The sequence below is a fragment of the Pezoporus flaviventris genome, unplaced genomic scaffold, assembly GCF_033815535.1.
Source record: "Pezoporus flaviventris isolate CSIRO_AGI_PZ_B2104156 unplaced genomic scaffold, CSIRO_AGI_Pfla_v1 ptg000037l, whole genome shotgun sequence".
NCBI classification, from domain to species: Eukaryota; Metazoa; Chordata; class Aves; order Psittaciformes; family Psittacidae; genus Pezoporus; species Pezoporus flaviventris.
In genome coordinates, this window is record NW_026892585.1 from 8905296 (window position 1) to 8923776 (window position 18481).

Here is an 18481-nt window from a genome sequence, read left to right on the forward strand (position 1 = left end):
CCTCGTGTAAGTGTTAACCTTAGCGTTCATTCCCATGAATGTGTAGTAGCTGGAGACAAGCTTTTAAAGCTTTTTATCGGCTTTTTACTTACTTTGTAGTTAGTTTTAGTCAACGGGGCGTTTGCTACATTAGTACAGATAACTTAACAGTACCTTTATTGTTTGAAGCAGCAAATGCTGTTTATCTTGGTCCTGTCTGCAGTTTTTATCTTGTTTTAGCCTCACTTGAGAAGGCTATCTCATTCCTAAGAGACAAGATGTCTCCTGGGGAATTTTGGGGCCTTTCTTTCTGCTGCTTTCCAAGTTGAATCCACAGGAGGCTGGAACTCGCTGCAGTTCCTTGCTTTGGAGGAAGCATTGTGCAGTGATGCAACAACCCAGGCCCAGAGGCACGATGCAGGATTCACTGTGGTTGGTGGCAGCAGTTGCTGTGACTTCAGAACAGCACACAGAAGTAGATGGGGTTATTGTGGTTCAAGGCAGTGAACAAAACTTGCATGGCTGCTGTTGTGTTTTCAGCAGCTCTCCATATATATTACAGTCTCTAGAGAAGTCAGTCAAGTTATCTAGTAGAGCTACATATGCATGTGTGTATATATATAGGTAAAAACCAGAAATGTGTTGACTTTGTAATAGCAAGCTTTTAGTCTTCTACTTGGAATCAGATGTAAGTGGTTTCCCCTTTTTGAGTCAATGTGTGAGCACTCACGTAGAATTTACACCTCAAGGGATTCATAAGTGCATGTATGAGCACCACAGCATATTTCAACATAAGACTTCATTTAATATAAATAAAGAAAAACATGTGATTTCTTTTCATTGGCAGGCACAAATGAAAATACGCAAGTGCAGTGTCTTAAGAAATCCCACGTGGCAAAGTGTTCACAGCATAGTTTAATGCCTCTAAATCTCATTTCTCAAATTAACTAATTTTGAAACGATTTGAAATAATTGAGCGCTGATGTAACTAGAAACTGGTCCCACATTTTCATGGGCACACATCTTCAGTTTCTTTTTATTGTGCTATGAAATCCTGCTGCTCTGTAGATGTTGCCAGAAGAAACAACAATGAAGAATGTGATTTTTTTAGACCACAGAGCACAGGCTTACGTACCCGTTGTCATCCACTTGTTTTCCCAGATATCCCGGTGTAGATCTTGAGATGCCACACGTCTCGCCAAATACAAGGCTTGGTGAGCCATGCCTGCTGTTGGAGGCCTCTCACCCACTTGCTGCTGTGCTCTGCACAGGCTTTTTATGCCACTTGCAGTGACACAGTAATACAAAATTCACCCTGGATGGCAAGAACCATTGCGTTTCTCTGAGCCATTTCCCAGGGCCTGAACCTCCACATGGATGGGGCTGCATGAAGACTCTTCTTCTGCTCCAGAGCTCTGCCTGGCAGATGCATATGGTTGTTTTTGTGATGGGTGTAGTAGCTATGCTGGTGCGTGAAGCTGAAGGGTAGGGGCACTGCAGCCATGGACTCTTAGCCAGAGGCTGTGATACGTAGTAGGCCCATCCTTGGGGAAACTGGGGTATGGATTCTGCTGGTATTGATACCAGGGTCTTTTACTCCTTTCATGGACAACCTTTCGGGGTTGTCTTCCACAGTACAAGACAGACTTACTTTGGTCAGTATACGGCTTTCACACAGCACAAAGATCACTGTCCTGAAGCACATGTGTGGGCAGTGCTTTCTCTTAGAGGACCCAGCGTACGTGGGATGGCAGTACTTCCATCCCATGTTACAAATACACCACCGTCTCTGCCTTTCCACCATCCCCAGTTTCCTCCACAGCAGTTTCCAAAGTCTCTTTCCTTTCAGTAGGCCAGTTACAGACTTCATATAACACAGTCAGTGCAGACGGAGTTGTTCAAAAGATGCTTAAAAAGGAGGAAGGTGCCTGGGTAGTTTTATGTGCAAAATTTATTAAGTGGTGTGTATAAAATATATCAACTGTTGGTTATCATTTGTATATATATGTGTGCATATATTTGCATAGCAGTCAATGCATGTGAAGTTTCCTTATGCTTGTGCTTTCCTTACTAATAAATCATAGGAACAGCTCATTATTTGAGTTCATTGGTGGTTGTGCTTGTGATAGGACTGGCCATTAACCTTAAGCAACAGCTCAAAAGAGAAAGCCTGACACAAGCTCTTGGTTTCCTTTTTGGCAGCCTCCCCAAAGGGTGCCAGCAGCAGCACCCCATCTGCTGGTGTGGACATCTTGGGGGGCTTGACTTTCCAGCCATCACTTTCAATAAATAACCAGATGATCTTTAAGGTCCCTTCCAACCCAAACCATTCTATGATTCTATGGGCTGAAATGCAGCTTGGAGAAGATTTGAAGCATGACTGGACCATCCTGGTGCTGTTGGGAGTGGGAGCTGTGCTCGGCAGCACCCGCTTTGCTGGGAGAGGGGGGCCCTCTAGTGCAGAGGCCACTGCTTTTGGGCATGCCTGGGCACTGACAGTGATTAATGCCAGCTCCTGCTCAGCATTTTCCTGCTGATGCACCCAACTGCTGTGGTTTCCTATTGCATCAAGCGACGCACTGGTCACTTCTTATTATCCTCAAGTCCCTTTCAGGGCAACTGCATCCCAGCACCCCATTTTCTGTCTAGTATGTGTTCTGCAGTCTTTGATGTAAGGCATTGCCTTTGGCCATAGTTCAGATAATGTTGTTCAGGGGGCATTTTTTCCTAAGCGATACAAACCAGCCTGTGCAGGTCATCTGTCCCTCTTGGTTGTTTAGAACCCTGGCAGTGTTTGTCACTTGCAGGCATTCTCAGCAGTGATATGATGTGTTCCTGCAGACCACTGACAAAGCCATGTGAAGGAAACTGATCTAAACCCGGGTTATCTTTCAGTACCTGGTAGAAACATCCCCTCCAAAGTTTCCCATCTGTTATTCAACTTTGGAAATCGACCCTTTCCCAAGCTGTAGAAAATAGCAAGGTACCAATTCCCATTTCTTTGAAATTCTGCTGGTATATACAGAAAATATCTGCACCCCTCCCATAGTTGTATCCTAAGGCATTCAGAGGGGAAAGCTCAAACTCTAGGCTAGCCCACCGTGTTCTTGTACTTGCCCCAAATTTACATCAGCATCAGCAAGAGAAGGATTTAATCCTCCATCCAGTTTTGTTGAAGCCAGTGCGAAGACTGATTTCAGCACATCCTGGTCTGGCCTTAATCTGGAGGATTAATAAAGATATAGACTGAATTAAATAATGACAACAGAATTAAAATAGAAATATTACTAAATGATATTTGGGACGGGAAAAAAAAGGACCCTGTGGAATTAATAAGTCTGAATCCCTTATCAGAAATGCTCTGACTTTTGAGAGGTCTTCATTCAGGGGCAGGTTGGTTTGTGTATGATTATTATTCTTTCAGGCAAAAGCAATAACCAGCAATCAGGCCATCTAACTCACACTGCCTCCATCGCTTGCGATTCAGGATGTGACTTTTTCAATCAGGGGACTCCACTCCTAACTGGAGCAAGAAAAACTTAAAATTAGATTTATCTGGAAAAGTTGCTTTTGACAAATAAATAGAAATAAGAAACCATCTGCAAAAAGCTTTTCCTTAAGGCATATTCTTTCTCTCCACTATGGCACTAGTTTGTTTTGGGTTATTTTTGCAGTTACAGTTTCCATCTAAGTATTTTTAAGAGGTCTGTCTTTGTTTTGTTCCTAGTGTGTTTGAAAGTTGGGGTTGACCTCAGTAAGTGCATTACTCTAAGCCACACTAAGTTTGAGCAGGGACTTAATACAGCCACACAAGGCTGTTTTTCAGTGTTTTGAATTACAATGTGTGCAAAAATTATCATCTGTGGCAGCATTTCCAGTGCCCAAATGCTGCTGTCATTAAGCTGAAACTGAGCTACGTAGGCGTTGGATGCATTTGCAACCCCTGTTCTCAAGGGAGAACATCTGCCTGCAACCGCGCACTGTTTGTACTCCTCACCTGTTTTCTAGCTTTTCCTTTCCTTTTCGGAACTTCCCACAGCACATCACAGCAGATTTGGTTTTCTCTTTGTGTCACATGCGCTTTCCTCCCTCCTCAAATTCTTACCCAGTCTGTAAAACACGCTCAACCCAGTAATACCGACGTTTCTCCATCACATCTCTGTTGGGGAACTGGTGAATAGAAGTTTCTATTTAAATGGTTAATCACATGTCATAACATGAAGTCAGTTTCTTTATCCAGTCTCTGACATTTCCTACCCTGTTTTCATTAAGGAAAGCATTGCATGGTTTTTTCTTTTTCTATCAGAAATGAAGCTAATCATGATGACAAACATCCTGTCTGCTCTAATACCTCCTTGTAAGCTTAAGTGACATTATCTTGACCAGTACTAACTGCACTTTCCTGGTTTCCACAGTCAGTTATGTGGACCTGTTCAATAGCTATAAGGGAATGCTTTGAGGTCAGCTAAAAATACATACCTGATATAGTGGACCTGCCCTTACAGCTGTTGTACGGATTTGTACTGGAATGACATGAGGATCTTCATTTAATCTCTGAGGCCCCATTAGGTGAGGGTCAGTGGCAGCCCTTGCAATGGGGGAAACAGTTCTTCTCCTAGGGAGGAGTGTGGAGGTGCAGGGCATGGCCAGGATCCCCCATGTGTTGTGCAGGGCTGACGCAGGGGGTACAGGGGGCAAGGTTTTGGGATGACATGATTGCCCATACAGACCCATGTTGAGCAGTATTTCTTACAAAATGATTCCAGTTTGTTTGAAAGTGGTTTTGTTCCCCATGCTCTCATCAAGATGAATTGATTGTGGGCAGCACTGATGGTAGGACACAGACCACTATCTGCCCTGGCCTTTAGAGGCAGGTTTGTATCTGGACCAAGTGCCTGGGAAGGTACTGCTCTTTCATGAAATGCCTAAAACCAAAATGAAAGTTGAAATTGCTGCCAATGAGAGAGAAGAGAGGAATATTTCTAAATGTGCTGGCGGATTAAACAAATCTCTCTTGTCTGCAGGTTTTGTGTTATTGTCCACAATGGCTGGAAAACACGTAGGAAAAGTATATACATTTATTACGTCAGGGCGTATAGAGTTATAAGTGATATATGAAGCATGGAAATGGACTTGCATGGCTCTGAAATTGCGTTTCCAAGTTATTATTTGGATGTGTCTGTCAGAGCTGCAGGGAGACTAATGCAGGCTAAGCATGGGTGGAAACAGCTGATGATCTGGGGATTGGTGATAACTTGGTTTCAAAGCATTCTCCGGGTTTTTTCCCAAGTCTGGGACAAATATGCGTGACAGGATTGAGACCACAGTAATCAGAGATCTTCTGGGGAAAGGATGAAAACAGATTTCACTTGTATCAGGGCAATTGCTGCAGGGACCACTTTGTTTAATCTGAGCTTGTATGTATTTGGGAGAATATAGTCGCTTAGTGTTACATCTGGATGAATGTTTTCTGTCTCCCTACAATCACTTGTGGAAAATGCCACTTAGGAAATGCTTTGGTTTCATTCTTCTTCTTCGGGCTGCACAAGAAAAAAGAGGCCAAGGAGCAGAGGGTTGCAGAGGGTCAGCCCATTTGCATCGCCTAGAAATACTCCTCTAAGGCCACATTTAAGGCAGAGAAGTGGAACAAGCACGTCTGTGGACAGAGAGGATTTTAGTATCCAGGGCAGCCAGTCCTGCATTTTAAATAGGCACTAGAACTCAGGGAGTTTGCATCTCTCGGGATATAAAATCACAGACTCGTTTGGGTTGGGACCTCAAAGCTCATCTAGTTCCAGCCCAGATCTCAGCTTTTCTATTGGTCACAGACATTCTCACCCTGAATTTTCATCAGGAAACTTACCTGTTTTTTGCTCTCCTTTGTAGGTAAAATGTGCTGCATTCATGTGTAAGTGTCCACATGAAACAGATATTATGTGATGCGTACTACCCACAGCTCCCACTGGTACCATGCAAGCACCCATGCCCACCATTGACTCCTAATCTTGAATAGCACTGGCTTTGCTACACACTGAAACAAAATTACATAATGAATGCATGTGGCGTCAAAAACTGTCCTTTGGAGGACAAGTAGGTCAAGCTCAGTAGAGGTTAAGTCATAATATAATCCATCCACTCAAGCATGCACGTCCCACTTAAAACTCTGTGGAGCGAGGCGAGCACCTCATTGTGCTTTTGCCTCTGGCTAGGATGGCATTCACACTGTAATATACAGATAATTATAGTGTGTATCTTTTTCAGAACACAGTTTTCATAAGCAGAGAAATTGAGGAATGGTATTATTCATCAGATGCAAGCAGGCCATTTTCTTTTCTTTCCAAATGTTCTAATTGGAAATGTTTTCAGCACCTTTGCCTGAGTTCAGTAAATATTGCTGCAGGGGGTTAGCTTGTTTGGTTTGGGTTTTATTTGCTCAGCATATACTGATTATGACCCGAGTTCTCCTTTGGTAAACACTGCTGTGATGAAGTTCACTTTCTGGATGTACATAGATCTTTTTGCAGCGAACAAGGTTTTGGCCTTGTATCCCTCTGATCAAATAAAAAACTTTGTGCAGAGGGTTGTCCTATAGGGTGGTCTGACTGTTGGCCATATCCTGCTGGGGTCTTAACAGAAGCAACCCTCTTTTGCTTTCTGGATCTTAACTAAGATTCTGTCTACATGTACAGTTTGCTGCGTGGAGGATGTGATGAACCTGATGGAGGCGACAAGTGGTTTTGTATGTGACATACCTTTGCATGGTGCACACCTTTGGTAGAGAGCCATCAAAGTTCTCTCTATGCACAGAACAGGGGAAGAAAGTAGGTCCTGGAGGACCAACCTGAAGCCTCTTTGGACCTCATTATGTCTAGATTTCCTTCTGCAGATTCACAAGCTGGCAAGCTCTTTCTCTTGACTATGTATTTGCTCCTGCATCCTCACTGTCCTCAGAGCTGTTTCCAGTGCAGCGGTTCATGGGGTAGCATGGTGAACCAAATCAGCAAGTCTTCCTGAGCTAAAAATACCATCTATCCATTTATTTATTTATTGTACTGCATTATTTGTAGCTTGGATCAAGTCTTTGGCACGATTCACTGAGCAGTCACATGGAAAAGGGAGAGGGAGATGTGCAAGAGTAACCATGCCTTCAGCGTGCTGCATCAGCCTTGACCTAGTAAGCAGTGTCTGTGTTTCTCAAGACAGCTGACCCAAGTTCAGAGCTCTAATGATTCTCTGATCCCAAGGGAAGCACATTCAAATATGTGCCATTTCTCCTAGGACTTGTTGCAGTGAGTTGGGTTGTCCTGTTGCATGATCAGACCGGTGCCAAGCCATGTAGGGTCAATCATGGGCACGGGGTGACCGGGAGGATGCTGCGAGAGAAGGCTCCTCTTTCCCCACTTCCTTTGGTTCAGATGTGGTATAAACACTGAAGCTGTCACATAGAGCCTGTCTTGAGTACCAGAACAGATCTTTGCTGTTAACACTGAAGATGCAGCAACAGCATCAGGCCACTTGTAAACCCTGAAGACCATAACAGGCTGACTTACATGTCTTCGTTTCTGGGAGCACTCTAAACTCTACCTGCTCCTGCACTGTATTTGAGTGCGTTTCAAAATCACTGTTTCAGAGATCAGATCTGATATGCCTAAACTGAGCATCCAAGCTGAGGTTTTGAACCATCTGGGAATCTTTTATTACTATGGCTTTTTCCTTGGTTGAAGGATAACATAGCTTAAAATTCACGATGACCTCTGGGACAACTCTGACTTTTCTAGTCAGTTCAAAGCCTCTTCACCCTGTCCCCAACAACACCACGTTTCCCAGGGCAGACCAGCATATGACAATATATCTAACTTTCTACCTTCAACACGTGACCACCCCAGAGAATAAGACCCCTCCTGTGACTCTGACTAATAACTTGTGGCCCTCATACTTGAGGCAGGAGGGGGCAAGTGCAGATGTTAAGCACATGGGAACAGTTAAGTTTGAAACTGAAAATCTGCTTAGAAAGTTCTCCTGTTACAGAAGTTCAAGGCAATTGTAAAAAAGATCATTTCTACTCTTGAGGCTCATGTAGGAACAGCTTACATGGTGTCATCACAGCCCCTGTTAAAATGTCCCCATTTACTAATGGTTGCCACTGATCCCAAGCACCATAATGTTTATCTGAACGTATAATGAGAAATAACTGAGGAATGCGAGTGAATAGCCTTGCTTTAAACAATGATGAAGAGTATTTAATCTGTTATCACTGTAGCTCTTTAATGGTGGTGACTGTACTAGAAATAACACATGTTCAGTGAATGGTTTTGATGATTGATAAGGAAGTTTTTATCACTGCTTATTAAGTTATTTTCCCTACTAATAAAACATCAGTTGTTTGAATCTTCAACAGGTGTTGTCTTATGTTACTAGGTCCGACACTTGCTTCCAGCTTTATTTGCTTTACAGCACCCCACTCAGTGATGTTCCCATTTGTGACTGGTGCTTCTAGGAATTATGGCTTCACAAAAGTATAGTTTCATTTATTATTTTCTCCAAGTTAAAGGAATGCCATTCTTTCAGTGTGTTATGGAAAACCATGAACTTCAGGCTGGGGTCGCGTTACAGTGGCGATGAGGTAACAGCTTCCTTTTGCTCCCACAGAAGAGCAAAGCTGGGCTGAAGCTTTCCACCTGAAGGTGTTAAGTTTTTACCACATTGCCTTCTGTATTGTTCTCAGTTCCTCTGTGACAGCATGGCTTAGAGATGTTTTAATTTCAGCTGTGTAGGGATAACCCAGGGAATGACTGGATGAGTACAGAGTTTCTGGGGTTGTGTGTGGTGTTTTTTTCTTCAAAGCATTTGCATTTTGTGCTCTCATTGCAATTGAATGCAGCAGTGATAACTTCTGTCAGTTCCTTTAGGTTTGCTAAAGCAGAGTAATAGAATTTTTCCATCACTCCAATATACATGTTTGTAATCTTGGTGGTGCTCTATGTGGCGCTGCTTCCTTCCCCACCAGCAAAGCAGGCTTAGGTGGATTTGTGTGCCAAAGCTGAATATCTTTCTGAAATCTTTCTGAATCATACAGCAAGTATGTCAGAATGGCAAGAGATGTGTGAGCCATGGAGGTTCAGCTTGCTCTTAAAACCCGCTCTTGTAGCTTGAGGGTTCCTGCAGGAACCCCTGCTCACTTACAAAGAAACTCAATGCCCCTGAAAATACTGTGAGTCCTGGGGGAAATCGCCTTTGGTGATAGCTGGCAGCACACCACTTCCGTAAGTGTTTGAGGGCACTGTATCAATGGCCACTCCTCAGGAACTGAGTTATGTTTGTGACACAGAAAACTTAGTGCTGCTTATGTACAAAAACCATAAAACAGAAAGTGATGGAGGGTTATTCCAGCTCTTAATTCCAGTACATCCCTGTTCATGCGAGAGCTGTTGCCATTAGGGTCATGCAAGATAAAGTTCTTGTTTCTTATGGATCTTTAGTGATGCTTCACTTCCTGTGTTGCTTGTGGCCAACAAGTCTTAACCCTGCATTTATTCTTGTTTTTCTTCATGGAGCTTTTTCCTTTCCTCCACAGTTTGTCAAGGGACAAATAACAAGCTGACCCAACTGGGACATGTGGAAGATCATTTCACCAGCCTGCAGAGGATGTACAACAACTGCGAGGTGGTACTCAGCAACCTGGAGATTACATATGTGGAGCACAATCGTGACCTGTCTTTCCTGAAGGTTAGTGTTCTTGGCCAATATTGTCTTCCTGCTAAAGGAATATGACTGCATTTTTTTAAGTGTAAAGGATCAGCTACCTATAAAGTTATGTGGTGATCCAAAAACATAGCTCGCTAATGTCAGAGAAATTGCAGATCACAGTCTTGATACGCCTGTAGGCTGCAGGATATGCTCAGACTTAGTAAATCAGGTACGTTGAGAAATAGCTTTTCAAGCACTTGCCAGCCTGTTCTGGCTGCCATGCAGATGGTTTCTTCTTATTTACAGATACAATTACATCCTTAGCCATCACCTCACTTCTCAGAGGGCAAAAGGCTTTCTGGTGTTGTTGGGCAAAGCAAAGCACTAGTGAGTGGCAACCCACTGATGGCAGGTTTTGAGGTGTGGAGGCCCTTACCCTGCCCTCCAAGCTGTGACCATGGCAAGCTGACAGGAGAACAGGCAGGGGATGGATGCTAAAATGCATCCATGGCACGGGGAGGAGCACTCTCTGCCATGGGCATTTTCAGGTTCTCCACCAACAGAGACCAGGTAAGGGGTACAACTCTGCTCCCCACTGCCAGGCTGCCACCAGTGGCAATAACATCACACCTTCATATATATATATATGTATGTATATATATACATATTTTAAAGAAGACATTTTAAATGCTTTTTACCTAACTGGTTATTAGTTTAGGAGGTTTCCAAAGGAGGAAGCAGTAGAGGAAGAAGGTTTCTTGACATATTAAGTGTATGTCTAGTATCAAGAGCTCTTGTGTGGTAGCTCTTGTAGGAATAAACAGGTTAGTCCTCTGGACTGAGAGGAGTAATGTCTTTGTGTGAGCTTTTCTTCTTAGGAAACAAAGAAAGAGCAAAAACCATCTCATTATAGTAAAAAGCAAGAACATCAGAAAAGAGGTGGTTCAGACGTATGGGTTACAAATATGATGGTATTGCCATTTTTCTTTCCCAAGCACAACTTGACCATGGAGCTCAATGTTCCCAGGAACAAAATACGTCTCTTGAAAACTCACTGGTAGTCTTCATAGAATAGGAAAATATCCTGAGCGGTAGCTTGAGGGTTTTTCATTTATGCTGATGCTTGTAGGAGAAAGATATGCACATTTCACAATATAAGGCAGGAATTAACCTGCATCCAGGGACAGTGTGTCACTTGTCTCTATCCTATAACTATTTATTACTTAAGAGTGAGAAGGTACCTCATCTTCTCCTCTGCTGAGCATAGGAGGATCTGCAAGGGAAGGGACACAGTGTCAAAGCCTCAATCAGATGGCATCTCTGTGCTGCCAATGGTTAAAGGCTGGACAGACACTGAGGGGAAGCATCACACTTGCCATACCGTACATGCTTGCATCTGTTCTTCTGCACCCCTTAGGAAGTCCCTAGGACAGAACAGGGGTAAACTGGACCTTTGGAATGGCCCCCTGGTATTTGCTCAGTTTACGCCTGCTTAGACAGCAAAGTTTTCGTCATAGTCCCTTCTTGTTCTTATATTTATTTTTTAATGAGATTAAGTGATGTGTTGCTCCTTAAATTGAAAGATGAGAGCACGAAAATGACTGACAAGTGTAGAAAATGCTGTGGATTAAACACCTTGTTTCTTCTGTTGTCCTTTCAGACGATACAGGAGGTTGCAGGCTACGTGCTCATCGCGCTTAACATGGTGGATGTCATTCCCCTAGAAAACCTCCAGATCATCCGAGGAAATGTGCTCTATGACAACTCTTATGCCCTGGCAATTTTATCCAATTACCACATGAATAAAACCCAGGGACTCCGAGAGCTGCCGATGAAGCGGCTATCAGGTGAGGCAAGGGCTACAAGTGGAGGCACCTGTAAAGCAAACTTCAACTGTTAGGTTATTGGTGTCAAGAGCTGGTTGAAGATCTCCTCTCAAAGGCATGTGCCATTAGATCCTGCTTTAAAAACAAGAGTCCAGAACCCATCAGTCTGAGCCTGCTGTTAGTTGTACCATCAGGAGCACACATTGTCCTTTCCTGTCAGCATAGCGTGACTGAGGCAAACAACTATGTATTTTATTTCCCTTTCTCTAGATCAGAGATAGAAGACGGGGGCAGTTTGCTTCACTTACCATTTTTTTTTCATTCTGTGGCAGAAATTCTCAATGGAGGTGTTAAAATCAGCAACAACCCCAAGCTGTGCAACATGGACACTGTTCTCTGGAATGACATCATTGACACCAGCAAGAAGCCCCTCACGGTGCTTGAATTTGCAAGCAACCTGTCTTCTTGTGAGTATTAACTTACCAAAAGTGCTATGTGCTCCCCCATTTCAGAGGGAAGAACGAGCATCCCATCTTCCGTGCAGTGGGTTTCAGGTCCACCACCTCCTGCATGCAGAGCCTCTAAGCCCTGTTCCAAGGAAACATTTCTTCACCACTGACTTAGGATGTAATTTTTCATGGTGTTAGGTCATTACTCTCAATGAAGTTCTTGGGAAAGCTTCTGTTGGTTTCAGACAGGACTCTGCATATGTGTTCTTCAAAGACAGCTCAGACTAACGTGCACTCATTTGCTTTCCAGCCATCTTCTGATTACAATGTAAGGCTCCGGTCTAGAAAACCCAGATGGGTGCCTTTGTGGAGTTACTATGGGACTTGAAGCCTTTTTCACAGCTAAGACCCATGTTGAGTGCCATAAAACTCAACATGTTTTGGTGTTTTGGGCTGCACGGATTATCCTTGCAAAATTAATGATAAACAGGCAGATAAATCTGATGCTTTAGCAGGGAGATGAATGTGTATTTAAAAGTTTGTGCAGCATACGCTTAGAGTGGGCTCAAGCTAATCCTTAAGAGTGCCTTACAAAATCCCCAGTCATTTCACAGAAAAGAGAGTTTATTTTCATTTCTGAACATTTAATTTCTGGCTCTATCCATTGGCAGGCAACCATATTTTCTTTATCTTCTTCCAATTGCATAATTGCCTGAGAGCTGATAGCCAGCTTTTGTGTTGACATATTTTTCTGCGCAGCCCTAGCGTAATCAAGGAGTTGTGAACTATACAAGTCAGCACAGGATTTTTGGCTCGAAACATCACAGAAATGTTAACCTTTAACTTTTCAACTTAAAAAAAAAAAGAAAAGAGTTCTTTGGTCCCACACCAAATCAATCAGCTCTTGGACAAGTATTGGCATTTGTTCAGCTATTTGATGGGAGATGGGGGGAAGGAGAATCGTGGTGTTTGGAGAAAGAATCACTGTAGTAGGAAATGCCTCTTAAATGTAGTGAATGCCAGATTAATCTTCTAAGACAGTCATTTATGGTTTTAATAATGATCCCATAATCTAAAATAAGTTGTTTCTCCGGGACTTTGCTGGTCATTAAAAGAAAGAAAAAGAGAGAAAAGAGCAAGGAGGGAGGGATGGGAAGGAGCTTGGCTATGAACCTCCAAGGTCAGGCAGGGTGTCTGTCCATCCTGCCACCTCTCTGTTGACTGCCTGTCTGCCACATAGTCTTATACCAAGGAGGTTTTTTGGCAGGCAAGTCAAATTTCTTTGTGGTTGGAGTAGTTGCAGTTGCCTGCAAATCCAGTTGGGTTTGTTTTCCTTTTAGAACCGCCTTCTTCAGTACCATTGATTTACACGTGGCCTGTAGTGAGCAGCTGGCACATGCCCAGCTGCAAGCCAGTGGTGACTTGCCATTGCATGCAAACTCCAGCAGAAGGGCCAGCCGGGCAGTAGCTGAGATTCCTGTTCCTGGGAAAAATATGCCTCTTTCGTAAGCTAGACTGGCTGGGTATTGTGCTCACTTGCTCAAAGGTGTGGAGAACTGCACGTAGGAAACCAGAGATGAACAAAGTATAAGGGTTTAAGGTCCAGCTCTCAAAATGTTTGAGCTTCCTCCCCTGATTTATCAAGAAGGAAAGCTCAACTCTTTGTTTTCTGTGACTCACGTGATGCTGTTGTTGTAGCGCGTGTTTATAGAAAGTAATAATCTGCTGTTGTGTTTTAGGTCCCAAATGCCATCCAAACTGCACAGAAGACCACTGCTGGGGCCCTGGCGAACAGAACTGCCAGACATGTAAGCCTGCAGATTAAGAAATACTCTGTGTGCTCTGACACACTGAAGTTCTATCTACTGAAAAACTGACTTGTCAAGTGCAAATTAGTGACGTGTTGAAACTTGTCCTTCTCTACATCCCACTATGCTGGGGCTCCTTGAAGCACACTGTGTATGGATGTGGCCTGCTTCCCGCTCTGCGGAAGCATAGTCATGGGGAGGATGGCTGTGGCCACTCTCACCAAGGAGCTTCATTTCTGGAAGGGAACCCTTGAGGTTGTTTGGCTTTGGTCTGGATATCCCTGCAGATGTGGTGCTCCTCCAGAGGCAAAAGACTATAGCTGTTCCCTGTACTGAAAGCTTTTGTCTGTCGCCCACAACTTTCTCCGATCTGCACTTGAGAACCTTTATTAAGTTATTTTACCATATAAGAGAGAGCACAGTAGCTGTGTGGTGAATTGTTTGCCTTCCTGATGTTTCTTGCAGAGCCATTCTGCAGGCCAGCTAGTGATACCTTGGATTAATTTTTACTATTAGAAGCAATAACACAACCTGATCTTTTTCTGGCTTTAATTCCTCTTTTTGGAATCCCTGTAGGTTTCTTTTGTAAACACAAAAGATGTCACCTTCATGTGGGTTATCACACTAGGTACTGTGCTCAGAGGACCTTTGGAAGGCTCTCAGAAAATGCATGGCCCTTCTAAATTTGTAAATGGAGCTGCTTGGCATTGTGAGATTGTTCAGTTTGGCTGCCTGTGCTTTACTGTAAAATGTTGAAGTTAGGTGCTTGCTTGCCTACAGAAACCCTCATTTAGAAGTTCTTGATGTTTTGCAAGGCTTTATTTTTCCTAAAGTGAAGGTTGAGTTTAGAAGACCATTTCAGCTTGTTTCTCCACTCCATCATTTTCTTTTCTGTAATAAGTGAGGAAATACAGTTTCTGATTCTTTGTATTGTGTAAAGCTCAGTGGAAAGACTGCTGATGGCATAAGACAAATGAAATCAGCATCCTATCTTTGGTTTTCCATTGTAAATAACCACCTAAACCTAAGTTTCTTGCCTGCAAGTATCAGGCCAAATCTGTATGGCGTATAGAGCTTCAGGAAAAAGAAAAATACAGATTTTCTCTCTTCCTTTAGTGTATAAGCTTTAGGTTTTTTCAGTCATCCCTGCAGTTTGAGGTGGTCAGTGCACACACAAAGCCATACCAGGTTGGTCCCTGTAGTCGAGACCACACAGCTGTCCCAGGGGCTTGTGAAACCTCAGGTCTCAGCCGTGCAAGCTTACCGCGTTGACAAACCCTTGCTGGCTTCAGAATGATGACAAGGAGTTCATAAAGCAAAAACGTTTGCAGGCTCTGGCTCTCCTCTCCAGGCATTTGAGAGGCCGGCCAACTGGAAATGTTTCCCACATTTCCATATGTGGGAAAGTTTGGGGTCGTATGTATCTTTCTCCTTCCACAAACATGAGAAGTTCTGTATGAAATACAAATGTTTACCATGGTACGTGTTTCCAGCAGGAAGCTCTAGTCAATAGCTGTCAAAATGATGAGCTGTTTTACTCCCCTGCTGATGCCTATGAAAAAAATGAGATCAAAATGCCGTTCGTGTAGAAAAATGTGCCTTTTATTGCCCTGTTTCTAGTTGAATAGAGGAGTTGCTATCAGAGAAGCTAATGCCTATTGTGGAAATAATCTGTTTCTTTGAAAATATAATACCTTGCTTACAGGCCTACAAGAAAAATGAGAATAAAGTTTGCATACAAAAGTGTGTAATGGAAAAAAAAATAGGATTTTTTTCTTTTTTTCTTTAAATCCCTGTTATATACCCCGTAGCAGGCTGTATTTTCCAATAGTTTTCTGTTAATTAACAACCATCTGCTTTGGACTTACAAGAATTCCTGGTGATATTGTAGCCCATTTGTGCCAACTGTGAAGTTGGTATCAGTTACTGTAGTGCACAGCTGAAATGCTCAGGGTGCTGTAATGCAGCAGATTAGCCATCGGGTTTCTCTGATGTCTATTGCCAAGGTCTGTGGATCAGTAATTATAGAGAACAAACAATCCCATTTTGGGTCTCTGGTTCAAACACATGCTTTGATATTCAAATGGAGAATATTTCCTGATTCTCCACAAAATGTTGCAGGCAGTTTTTGCTTCCCTGAAAAAAAGCTGAACTGGGGCCAGTTCTTCCTCCGGGTTGCTGCGCCGGTGCAAACTCTGTGGGAGTTGAGTAATGAAGATAAAATTTGGCCAAGGAATTGCAGCCTAAACTAAACTAATACAACATGTGTATGAAATGGGTTTGCTGAGTAGGTGTCCCCTCTCTCTGCAATGCAGAAGTGCTTCTAGTGCACCGAAGGGATCCTAACCGCATGCCAACAATATACAGTTTCCTGTTATAGTAGAGAGTCCTGGCAGTACCCTTGTCATGTCATTTTTCCCAAAGCTAGCACTAATAATAGCAGATTTTCTGAACAAAATGGGTCAGATCCTGCTCTGTTGCCGAGCTGTGTGCTGCAGGGACTCTAAGGAGTTTTTCACGGTTTAAGGCATTGATGCCACAGGGACCTGGATGCTCTTTCTAAGCAGGACATGGTTTGCTGGCTGGGACCAAAGTGCTTAGCACCTCACAAGGGCCAAGATAATTACTGGTTGAACACAACCCCTTCTCATCACCACCCACACCAGGTCTCACCCCTCCCAAGCTTTGGCCTTAGATGAGGATAGAATATGCATCCCATGGGGAAAATCTAGCACAGATCCTGCACCAGACCTTTTCTCTATATTTTCTGATCTCATTGCAGCAAATACAGCTTAAATGGTCTTCATTCCTGATGCGTTTTCCTTTTTTATTGTGTCTTCCAGTAACAAAAGTCATCTGTGCCCAGCAGTGCTCTGGCCGGTGCAGGGGAAAGGTGCCCAGCGACTGCTGCCATAACCAGTGTGCTGCAGGGTGCACAGGGCCTCGGGAGAGCGACTGCCTGGTAACCGTTCTACACCACCTCCATAACCATAACCATAAATCCCTGACACAGTGAGGCAGGCTTTCAGCTGCATGTCCTCAAGCCTTCTTCCATCCCAGAAGGCCTCTAAGAGATGCTGACCTGGAAGGTGCTTCAGCGCTTCCTCAAAGGAAGAGAACACAAACTTGGCCCTGAGTTAACCTTTACTGACTTTGCGGGTGGACCTTCCTAGCACATGTTAAAACAGTGTCAGTGCCTTTGAGACCCCAGTGAACTCAAAGCTTCTCAAAGCTGTTGCAGGGCAGCTAAGTGTTTGCTGTGGGGTGTCTTTCCCATGTAGGCAGATCCCCAGGTCTTCAGCTGCCACCACAGTGCAGTGGCTTTGCATTGCCTTGTGCTCTTTAGTGCTACTCAGTAATAATCTTGGTTTACTAGAGCAAGAACTTCTAAGGGGCATAAGGTGTGATAGATCTGCACTTTTTTTGCCTTTCATTGAACTTCAGACAATGAAATTAAGGTTTCCATTTCTGTTTTTCATGTGCCACAAAAGCATTGTGTTTAGAGGACCCTGGGGCAGTGGAGGGAGAAGGAGCAATGGAGCTTTTTTGGGGGAAAAGAAAACATCCCATTGCTTTTCTACAAGAGTTTCGGGGGGTGTTGATATGCACTGTGGTTTTAACTCTGCTCCATGTTTGCATTTCATTCTGAATTAAATGATACCTAAGTAATTGCGCCAGAAGCTGTTCACTCCAGGTTTTGTTGTTATTTGCATTCCTGGTCCCTTTATAAATTGCAAGGCTATGGTGCCTTTTCCTGGCGCACAGGAAAGACAGTTATTCTCTCTCAACTAGAAAGCTAGGGAAGATAAAAGGGGAAAATAGAGTGATTATTAATTTTATGCAGAATTAGATTGGAAGACCCAACTTGTCCTTCATAAATGGCTCCTAAATTGTTTATTACTCACAGCAAAATATAATGGCTTCAGTTTAATATTTAGCCAGAAAAGTCAGTAATCAGCAGGAAAGGACTTGATTTGATTTAGGTTATTAAAAAGCAGCCAAGAAACGTACTGTATGTCTTGATCTGGTTACTGCTTGTAGGGAAAATTTTTCTGTCTAGGGCATGCAGATTTGCTCCTGTTCCCACGTGAATCCCAGCAGCTCTCCCGTCAGTGCCAAGGTTTCTTGTTCGGAACAAGAAAACCTCATATTCTCTCTCTTTTTTCTCCCCCCAAATATTAAACTCAGTTGCCTGACCTGAAGCAACCTTTCACCTTCAAGCATAAGGAACCATCCCTGTAGCTGCTTGGGATTTCCTAAGCAGGAAAGAGCTGAGCACATCAGAGTGTTTTGAAAAAGCTAATGTAAAACCATTATCACTTTTTAAGGAGAAAGCAGTTTAATGGGAGGTGTTGTTCAATGACAGGCATGTCGCAAGTTTCGGGATGATGCTACGTGCAAGGATACGTGTCCCCCATTGGTCCTGTATAACCCCACCACTTATCAGATGGATGTCAATCCTGATGGAAAATACAGCTTTGGAGCCACTTGTGTGAGGGAATGTCCACGTAAGTTTATTTCACATTGCAGCCACAGAGGAGGTGGGGAGGTGTGAAGGGCTCTGTGTGGTGGCCAGGAGGACCTCCTTGTTCTCCTCTGCTTCTCTGGGAACCAGGAACAGGTGACAAAAATGACAGAATAGCTGGTAAATAGCCTCTTCAAACTGCCTGCATCCATCACCTTCCCTGATTTTTAACCATGGAACTTTGCCTTGTGAGGATTTTTCTCTTGA

At 43.4% G+C, this 18481-nt stretch overlaps 1 protein-coding gene across 4 annotated transcripts in view; it reads left to right on the plus strand.

Moving 5' to 3' along the window:
• EGFR (epidermal growth factor receptor) overlaps positions 1–18481 on the plus strand; it is a 178252-nt gene that overhangs the window by 119634 nt on the left and 40137 nt on the right. For all 4 annotated transcript variants that reach the window (XM_061464623.1, XM_061464620.1, XM_061464621.1 and 1 more), the window contains 6 exons: positions 9554–9705; positions 11327–11513; positions 11825–11959; positions 13681–13749; positions 16593–16711; positions 18116–18257. In XM_061464623.1, coding sequence (XP_061320607.1) covers positions 9554–9705; positions 11327–11513; positions 11825–11959; positions 13681–13749; positions 16593–16711; positions 18116–18257 — 804 coding nt within the window. The remainder of the gene's footprint in view (positions 1–9553; positions 9706–11326; positions 11514–11824; positions 11960–13680; positions 13750–16592; positions 16712–18115; positions 18258–18481) is intronic.